At 33.1% G+C, this 10,556-nt stretch overlaps 1 protein-coding gene across 3 annotated transcripts in view; it reads right to left on the minus strand.

Annotated features, from left to right (window-relative positions):
* Nucleotides 1-312: 312 nt before the first annotated feature.
* Nucleotides 313-10,556, minus strand: part of LOC106120754 (uncharacterized) — a 29,140-nt gene continuing 18,896 nt past the window's right edge. The window contains exons 6-15 of one of the 3 annotated variants that reach the window (XM_013316175.1): nt 9,365-10,371; nt 8,916-9,033; nt 8,019-8,312; nt 7,434-7,541; nt 6,774-6,994; nt 5,390-5,509; nt 4,216-4,278; nt 3,671-3,764; nt 3,296-3,386; nt 313-2,337 (exon numbers count right to left, since the gene is read on the minus strand). In XM_013316175.1, the coding sequence (XP_013171629.1) occupies nt 2,286-2,337; nt 3,296-3,386; nt 3,671-3,764; nt 4,216-4,278; nt 5,390-5,509; nt 6,774-6,994; nt 7,434-7,541; nt 8,019-8,312; nt 8,916-9,033; nt 9,365-10,371 (2,168 nt within the window). In that variant the 3' untranslated portion in view covers nt 313-2,285. Of the gene's footprint in view, nt 2,338-3,274; nt 3,387-3,670; nt 3,765-4,215; nt 4,279-5,389; nt 5,510-6,773; nt 6,995-7,433; nt 7,542-8,018; nt 8,313-8,915; nt 9,034-9,364; nt 10,372-10,556 lie in introns of all 3 variants that reach the window. The other 2 variants (XM_013316176.1, XM_013316177.1) reach the window with 2 other exon arrangements.

Here is a 10,556-nt window from a genome sequence, read left to right on the forward strand (position 1 = left end):
TTACAAATACAGTTGTAAATTATTAATTAATGTTTCGAATTAGATTTTATTGTATTGCTTTTTTAGGAAAATGCTAATATTTGATACCTATGGTGAGTTGGTTGTACAAAAACAAGTTGTGCGCCATTTCCTAATAGCAACTATATTGTGTTTTTCTCAAATATTTTCTTTGGGTGCCTATCTTCGGATGGTTGTATAAATTTTTTCTCGCTATTGTTATTGTTAAATGCAAGTCCTTAAATTTCATACATAGTAATATCACAGCTTGATTAAAGTAATTAAGGTTAGATTAAAATTAAAACGCCATTGATGTTAATGTTTAATAATTTTATTAGAAATTAAAAACAAAACTCCTTAAATTATCTAAATAAGGCACGACGTGACCAATCAAACGTAGAACACGACGAGTTGTATAAAGCGACACAAATTTTTAGCTAAATTAATATTTTTTATACAATAATTTGTATAAAAATCAGTCGCTTCAAAAACATATAACTTTATGCAATTTAGAATATTGGGTCCACGGTGTATCACTCAAATTTGACGGAATGAAATTCTTACGCAAGAGCAAAATGATATGTTTTACGAATGAAAAGGTTAACATGTTGTATTTTTTTTTTATTTATTAATATTATGTAAACAGTATAAATATTGCCAAAATAATGTCTTATATAAACATTTTGTCATCAATTCATTTTGTATATAGACAATAGTCAGATTAGTATAATTCCGCTAACATATATATTTCGAGAATGAATTTTAATTATGAGGTTTTTTTTTTTAATTGAATGATCTTTATGTCATTCAGCCATTTAATTTTTATAAAAAAAATTCAGAAAGCTTTAAGCTATTGTATGCGACAGTACCGTAATCTTAGACAAACATTTTATTTATTAAATATATAATGTAATATCAAACTTTACATAATATACAACAGTTAAAGTATACATATACATACAATTTGTACACTCAAGGTGTCAATATGTCACGGAGAGATTTTTGTACAAATATCTCTTTAAATATTTTTATTATTTTTATATGTGATAATATGAATTGTGCGTATTTTACAATATTAGTGTTTTTGATATACAATATCTAAATAATACAATAAAATTAGAAATAACTATAATTATTACAAATCTCCATTCAAAATGCAAAAAATGTCTTAATCCAAAATAAATTAATAACCTCAAAGCAATTTTACACTAGACTTTGTATAATGTAACCGTGGAAATCCACTGTCAAAACACATGAATAAAAACATATCGTAAATGTCTTTTCTATCGTCTCATTACTTGAAATAACTGAGAGTTCTCGTATGTGTTTTACAGCAGTGGAAATGCACGTTAAGAATATTTTGTATATCTTTGTACCTAGATTCAAGCTAGAACTGGGTTTTTGATTGCTGATACCATATATAGGTAGAGAGCGAATATAAAGAGAATTGAAGTCGAAATTATTGACTTTTCATATCGAAAAGTATATTTCAAACCTCTTGAAAGAGACATGAACAAAATTTTCATTTTAAAAAAATTTTGAATGTCTATAAAATTATAGATTTATCAAAACACATAAAAATACTTTAAAGGAAAATAGCAATCGTCATATTAATTTTATAGTCTGAAGTTAGCAATAAATACCAGCGCAGTAGTTCACACTAAAGCGAGAAACTACATACATCTTGCTTCTCTTTCCAATCTGTTAATGTTGTATATATCTGTCTCATTCTCTTAGTATGAAATGCGTACATTATTTTAAAAGCTAACTTCACACGTGTTTCGGAAAAAGGACTGCGGCATTATTTTTGAGGTTTAAATAGTATTAATAGAATTTCATTATTTATCGTAGATTTTTTCTAAAATAGATATTTTAAAAATAATTTTGACTTTCGAATCATATTTCTAAAAAAAATAGTAGGAATTTTTATTTGATTATGGAATAAGAGATTTTTCTCATGCATTACAAAACGTGAAAAGTAAAAATAAAAAATCTAAAAATGTGTTTTTTTCATATATTATTGTCATTATTGAAATAATATAAGGATTTAGTCAATTACAATTTTTAAATTTTATAACAAAAGGTAGATAAACTACAATACTGGCAACATCACTAATGCCAATCACTTTTCAGGAAAACCAAATTAAAAAAAAACTATCAAATGTTGTATAAAATTTGAAAAAAGACACCGAGTTTCGTTCAGTCTGTTATAATAACGCTAGATTTAGTTTAGGTAGGTATAAAGTTAGTTTGGACCACAGTGGTCCTGTTGGCACGAGGGTTAGTGGTCAGTAGTGGTCGATATCGGCCGTAGGCGCCACTGAGTATACTGATGGTGGCCTGGAATTTAAAAAAAAAATATACTAAATTAATGAACACAACAGCGTAACAAATTCCTTATCTTCATTCTTTTATCTTGTACTTGTGAAGCAGTTTTAATTTCCGCAAATTTCTTTCAAATATTTTCAAATTATTATCCTAGAAGTTTTGTTTGTTTCCTATTTTTTTTATTTCAATACAGTTATTTTACAGTTCAATACAGTTAATTAAAGAAAAATTAATTACGTGTAACGAGAAAAAAAATCAAACTCCTTAGCCCCTTGAAAATTTTACCCAAAATTGTTATAACAATGCAGTTAAAAATAATAATGTTCAGTATTAGTACCAATATTATATTTCTTCGTGGTATATAATAAAAACCAATATTACCTAAGGCGTTATTTACAAACAGTTACTTAATCCAGAAATCCCCTTATTATTTACCATAACCAATTAAATATTCGTAAAAATTAGAATCATTACAAACCTTTGTCGAAATATTGTTAACAAATAAGAATCACCTTATTAATTAAAAAGAAAATTTATTCCGAGATTAAAATCAATAGACTCTTCAATTACGTATTCTATAAATCATCCCAAACATGCAAGCTACTGTTATATGTCTTTTCAAATATCTTGGCGGCTCAAGGTCATTTGTGGTGTGCAGTGTCCTCCCCGTCCCGCTACACAAAAATAATGTATTCTGAGCGGCGACTCGTACGATGTTCTGAGCCGACAAGATGTTTGAAAACCTCTATACTGTCTCTAATGTTGACATGTATTATAAGCACCCTTTTCCACTAGATTAATACATATATTTTAACTGGCGCGGCTGGGACTGCTATAAAAAAGTAGTGAAAAACGCGCCCTAAAGTTTAAAACATAATAATAAAATGTTAGTTACCATATGACCGGGCCTGTATGTAGCGTGCGAACTAGACAGAGAAAGGTGCGTTACCTGGGATAATGTAAAGTCTACCTGATGGTGCGGCGCGGCGCGGGCAGACGTGAAGGTCGTGGCAGCGCCGACACTCGCGAATCAACCGCTGTGAATGGACGACTATCTACAGCTGAAATGTATGAAATTATTATATTTTTTTAATTGTCAAAACACCTGATACTCCTATAACACTCAAGGAAAGGATACAATTCGACTCATAATTCTTCAAAATCGATTCAAAATGCAGGAATTCATCAGTCTAATGACAAACTTTAAAACGGTCGCTATGGACAACCATCCATCCATCAAGCATTTCCATCCCGGAAGATGCACATTTTTAACTTGGCACGGACGTAGTCGCGGGCGACAGCTAGTTTAGAATATTAGTAAGAAACAAGATATAGATATACAAACCAGCAACAGGCCGCTGCGTTGGTACTGAAGTGGGGCGGGACACGCGGGTTATAGTAGCACTAGATGTCACGTGAGGACGCGAAGTTGGGGCTTGCTGAAATATATACAAGATTCATTTAAACACACCAAAATAATTGTACTGTATAAAATATATTACCATCCCTTTCACTCTTTAAGAAAAAAACCGAGACAGCTATGTCTTTGTATAAAACTGCTCTATCATGCAACTTAGAATTGACATGCATTAACACTTAACATACGGAAGCAGTTTTTGTGATACGTATTTAAAAGTAAATCATACTTTTTACAAACACGTGACCGGCAATATTATCAATTACCGGCGGTCAAAAGGTTAAAACACGTACATAATATTTTAGACATTATTAGTAAGAATCATTTAGAGAGAATGGAGTTTCGTTACCAAATCAAGCGTCAGATTGGTTAGTGAGGAGATAAACGTTGATATTTTAATAAGGCTAGTGTTGCGATACACCGGCAGTGTCGGATTGTCTTCCTAACAAATATAACATAAAACAATAACTTACAGATATATTATAATAACTCCTCAATGGATGCGGTACTCCGGACGACATCATAGAGGCACGATGCTAAACGACACAAGACAAGCAAGCGACGTTTTGTTAATCACAACACAAAGGGACAAGACAACTTTAACTATTAACACGTGGAATGCCACTGACAAACAAGTATTGAATCGAACTCGCAACAGTGGCATTGAACGTGTTAACTCAAGACTATACAAATAGAAATTCTGGTGCTTCTACTAAAAAAATCTATTTAAGATTTTTTTTATATATCTTATTAATAATGCAAAAACTTTTAAAGAACTAGGGTCTAAATTTATCTTTCATGCAATAAAGTTAAAATTGTCTTTAATCCACTAAACATAAAGATGCTATTAAAAATAACGACATTAGAACAATCATTTTTAATATTATACCGTGGGTTTACACTACCAACACAATATAATATAATCATGTTATTTTCAAAGATGAAATATAATTTTTTGTATAAGTATTACAGCAGTGGAAACCCACAATTAATACATTATTAACAAACATAAAACACATAATAAAATTGAATTTGAAAATGAATATTAATACAAACCCAACACCTTAAATACACATGACAATAATTTAAAATGTATAGAAATTTAAAGTGCAAATCCATGCAAATAAAACAAAAAAAAACCTTTTGAATTAAAGGCTTAAAGAAATTAATTACAAAAATTATTCCAAATATACTCGTATAGTTTTTTTTATTTGGAAAATATTGTGAAAATAATAATAATAATATTATTTTAAAATACAATTAAATACACCTATTGTATCAAAAAGAGCAGAAAACAGAAGAAAATAGTAAGTTCAAGGAAAAAAAAAATTAGATTTTAGAAAAAAAATTAAATTTAAATTTTAGAAATTTTAGATACAGTCGAACTTGGATAAGCAAGAAACCTGAATAAGCGAGCTTTATTATCCTTCATAAACGAGAAACTGTTAGTAAACTTTACAAGCGAGAAAAATGTTTGACTCTTTGACTATCGCTTGTCCAAGTTCCATTGTACACCTTACGCCCATGAACCAAGTCTTATAAAATGCTCTTAACACATTAAATTCCAATTGGTTTTTTTATTAAACTCGACATTCGAGTCAGTGGCATTGAAAGTGTTAAAACCAACACCAGAGTAATAATACTTACATCTTTTGGTGCGACCAGTTGACTCTGTGGTCGTTCCCGGCGTAGTGTCTCTGTTCCCTGACGCACCAATACAGGCACTGATGGCTTTTGTGTCTGTTTGTCTTTCTCATCCAGTGGATTCTTAAATATACATGAAATAAAATTATACGATTGTTTTTTTACTTTAACACGTTATATACTAATATGATTATTTGTATGAAATTAAACTCGCCTGGCGAGTCAGTGGCACTGAATGTGTTAATTTTGTGCTTTATAATTAGTTAGAAGTATTAGTTAACATATTAAAAATGTTTATATACGTATTTCAATTTCTACATTTGTGTATGTGATGTGAATTAAATTATGTACACAAGTTTTTAAAAAAAAAGTTTGAAAAGTTTTTTTTTAATTCGAACATTTTAATTACTAGACTATCACCCCTAACTTAGGGTAGGCTCCGAGCCCCTCGGTGGGGACGTATAGTGAGCTGATGATGATAATTACTAGACTATGTTGTTTCGTTAGTATTAAAATATGTTTACTTCATAAAACAATACTACGATTTAAGAATATACACAATTTATAATTAGCATAAAGCTTTTCTAACTAAAGTGATACTAATTTTTATACAATGAAGTTAAAAGCGAAACAATTACTACAGCAGCTTTAAAACTGCTCCCGACTGATATGAACCTCTGAACCGAAACATCGATATCACGAATCGATATTCGATATCTCGAATCGATATTCGATATCTCAAATCGATATTCGATCCTTACAATCGATCTGATGATTGTAAGTACTTTTTAACGTAGTACAAATATTAATTTCCCACGAAACAATGGAGTATGTACTCATGTTATAAATTGAGACAAAGTTATTTTGTATCCATTTAATGGAATAAAAACCTATAATAACATTTTGCAAAGAAAATTATTTGTTTTAAATGAAATACAATAAATTAAAACTACATCATTTAGTAGCCATCACGTGAATGTGAATTCAATCAGTGCGCGATCGCGTTGCTTGGGTCGTAATCGTTTTTCCACTGGCTGTGAGTGAGCGAGATAGATGTGCGCGGGCACCGGCGCGAAAGAGACGGTTATATAGAGTGCGCTCCTCGCGGCAAGTCATGCGCAAGTCTCAGTGCAACAAGGGTTTATATTTTAGTTATATATGACATCAGAGATCACGAGCCGTTGCAAACGTATTTTAGCCGAATTTTTCTATTATTATTAAAATTCTTATTTTTTTTATTTGTGTATTTTTTTTTCGCACAATTTTCAAAAATAAGTACACACATCAATTGTAGTTTTAATTAAAAATATCACGAACAAGTACAAATGAGGTCGAGATCGAATATCAATTAAGGATATTGGCAAAATATAACTACATATATATAAACCTGATCAACCGCTACTGTGTAGGACTCCCTTCTGATGGGTGGTGCTGTGGCGGTGGTGGTGGTGGTGGTGGTGGTGTGAGGGTGTGAGGGGTGCGGGGTGAGGTGCGGGGCGGGGTGCGGGGAGGTGGGGCTGAGCGCGGGGTTGGAGGCGTACACGCCGCGCCGCACCATCGCTCGCCCTATCGACGTGCGCGGCGTCACCAGACCGCTCGGATTGCTTCCTGAAATTAAATATAATCATTAAATCCCCTTTCCACTAGCGCAATCATTTCCACTGATGCATTGTCCATTTTATCATCAACAAATTAAATCATCAATAACTATAATAGACTAGCTGGCGCCCGCAACTTTGACAACGCGGAATTAAAAACTTATTTGGTAGCATATATATTCTTCCAGGCTATGTTCTACATCTATGCCAAATTTCAACAAGATCCAATCAGATCTGGATGAATTCTAACATCCATCCATCCAAACTTTCATCCAATGTGTCAAGTCTCAAATAACCCTTTGTTTCATCCAGAAGGCAGGGTATCTTTTGAAGATGTCCCCCGAATAAAGATTAAGATCATAAATCCGTAGTACATACTTAAAAACAAGTCACAATTCTACTTAAAATGACGCGATAAATATAAAAAACGGACAGAGAGTAACATTTACCTGGTATTCTGTTAAGTTCTCTGTGTGAACTGTATTGTCTTAATTTAGATGTCGGTAGGTTTGCTCTTTTCGGTACACATGTGGGTGGTGCCATTGAACTATAAGGTCCTGGAAAAATAAAAAAATAAATAAAGTACAAATACTTAAAGAAAATACTAATATTATAAATGCGAAAGTAACTCTGTTTGTCTGTCTGTTCTTCTTTCATGCAAAAACCACTGAACCCATTTAAAATTGGTACAAAGATAGTTTAGAGCCTGGGACAGACATAGGCTACTTTTTAATGCGAAAGAGGGGTTGAAAAGGGGGAGTTGGAAATTTGTATAGAATTACCGTCATGTTTACAGATAGAAGCTTGAAACTTATTTTTAAGGCTGTTTATTCGATATAAATAAACATGCGATGTTTATAAAAATGTTACCCTCAAGGGTGCAAAATAACAATAGGGGATGAATGAAACATTTGAAATGCTACCCAAAGACAGTATTTCATGCGGACGAAGTCGCGTGCACACCTAGATAACAAATATACTAAAGATTTTTTTTTTAATTGTATACTTTCCGAACACCCTGTATGTAAACTCACCTGTACTTGTAGGTGAAATCCTACTAGGTGATAGTTTAACCACAGTTCCGGGAGGTGTAATCTTTTCCGTACTAACATTTCCTAAATCTCTCTTGGGCGTGTTGTTCGCCGCGTTTCCATTGTTCAGTATGACTGTTGTGTTAACATCGTACGTCTGTTCCATTTCCGCGCTATGTGCTTTACCTAGTACATAGGATTTGTCTTGCACCGCGTATATTGGCGATATTGTTGTTTGTAATAATTCATTTTTAGATGCTTTCTTTGAAACCAATGGTGTGGATGCCACTTCGCAAGCTGGAATTCATAAGAAAATATATTAAATCTTATTAATATTATAAATGCGAATGTTTGCATGGATGGATGTAGAACATAATCTGGAAGAACACATAGGAAAAACACTAAATAAGTTTCTTTTTTCATTACGCGCGGACAAAGTCGCGAGCTAGTAATATGATAAAAGCGAAATATTAGATGGATGGATGCTTTATTAGAAGGTAACTACAGAACGACTGCATAGATTTCACTGAGATTTGGCATTGATGTAGAACATAATCTTGAAGAACACATAGGCTACTAATTAAGTTTTTTTTATTCCCCGCTGACGAAGTCATAGGAGGCAGCTAGTACGTGATATTGCGAAAGCCATATTTTTCTTTTACTGTGTCGCAGTAAAAAAGTTAAATTTCTTCCCTTACTTTACTTCATGATCTCTTTCCAGTTAGAGAGAGACCTTGAGTTTCATACTGTTATACTCAGAATTTTTAATTAGTAAAGAAGGAGGATCCTTATCAAATCAAAGCACGTAACCCATAGAAGTAGGCAGATACACAATTCACATTTTCTACATTCATACATCTACGCGAACATGCATAAGTGACTCTGAGTAAGCATACTTACTGTAATGCGGGTGTCTCGCGGTGTCAGGAACACTCTCCGGTGGGCTGGAGGAGCTAAAGGTGCCCGTGTCAGTGCTCTCACTGGACCCCACCATTGCTGTTTCCTGAGACCCCCACTCCTGGAACATGTCAGTAATAAATTAGTCGAGGTATGAACTATCGAGCCGATATAAAGTGTGAATCTTCTTATACCTATAATCGATTTGTACTGAAATTTAAGTGTCACGGCAGTCTAATTTTGGAGCTTTTCCTCTTCCCATCCTTTTCTTATTAGGAAGGGATGGGAAGGGGAGATGACGTCTTTCTAAGTACACCTGTCTATTAAAGATAGGCAACGCATTTGTAAATGCAAATGTCTATGGGCAACGGCCATTTCGCTTTAGGCCAATCCAATTAGTCGCTTCCTTTTTACTATGAAAATATCTGATTTTTAGGTATTTTTATACTTACTTCTTGTTGCAACGTATTTTGTCCGGCTCCAATAAGATTCATTGTAGCAGAATTTATATCGATTATTTTGTTTTCATCTGATTTCACGTAAACTACAGTAGCGCTTTGTCGTGGTGACACTTTTCTAAACGTTGCATTCCTCTTCGGGGTCTCTCTCGGTGGTTCCTCGCTTGTTAAATGATTGTTCAAATTCTGTGATCTTCTTTTCATTAATTCAGAGACACTTTCAACGCTCTGTCGGGGCACTGTTATCGTTTGGTTAGGTAATTGTATTTTCACAGCTGTAGTATCTACTTGATTTGGTAAAGGCTTATCAGGTTCAATCGGCAATCCTCTTCTAGCAAGAGATAGTTTCTGACGTGCTTGTTTGATTTCATTCAACTCTTGTTTGTCACATGTAACGTTCATACTATTTTTAACTAATTCTGATACTTTCTGTAAACCATTATCTCTGTAAAATGCATCATCCGTTTCGAATGTTTCGTTCAGATTTTCTTTCTCTGCGTCTTTATTTTTATATTTGTTATTTGCGAAATGTAAAGTTATTGTTTCACTCATATCATTAGCTTTTGTTATTTTCGGTGGATCTTTATTATCTGAATTTTCATTGAGTATTTTATTAACTTGATCTATTTGGCATGCTTCTTCTCGTGATTTTGTGTAACTCTCCGTGTTTCTAATGCCTGATTCACGTTTAGTGTAACTATTGTACAGTTGACATCTAGGTCGGGCGGATAGAAGCCTTTCAGATTGTTCTAGATGAGTGAATGTTGCTGAACTGAATATATTCGAATCTGTAGCTTCCGTTTTTGGCTTCGTATTTATAACGTACGAGGAGTTAACTGAGCTAACCAAACTCGGTGGTAAGGAATCTATTAGACTTTCATTATCAGGGAAGGTTGTTTGCGAGAAGAAACTGGTGTTCATATCTTTGTCATCTAATATACTGAGTGACATACTTGTCATCATTGGATCGATACTTTCTCGACCTGATGTTATTGGTAAACCTGTAGCCATAAAAAGAAATGAGAATAATTTAATGATAAAATAATTAAATTACAAGCCACACGAATTACATGACTTAAGACCCCTGTAGTTAAGACCGGAGGGTCTTACTGTACCATATCACAGTGTCACACTCCTCCGAACCATAAAATATGTCACTAATTTATGTAAATATGAAGGTGGCTTT

Source organism: Papilio xuthus, unplaced genomic scaffold (genome assembly GCF_000836235.2).
Source record: "Papilio xuthus unplaced genomic scaffold, Pxut_1.1 DF826949.1, whole genome shotgun sequence".
Classification (NCBI taxonomy): Eukaryota; Metazoa; Arthropoda; class Insecta; order Lepidoptera; family Papilionidae; genus Papilio; species Papilio xuthus.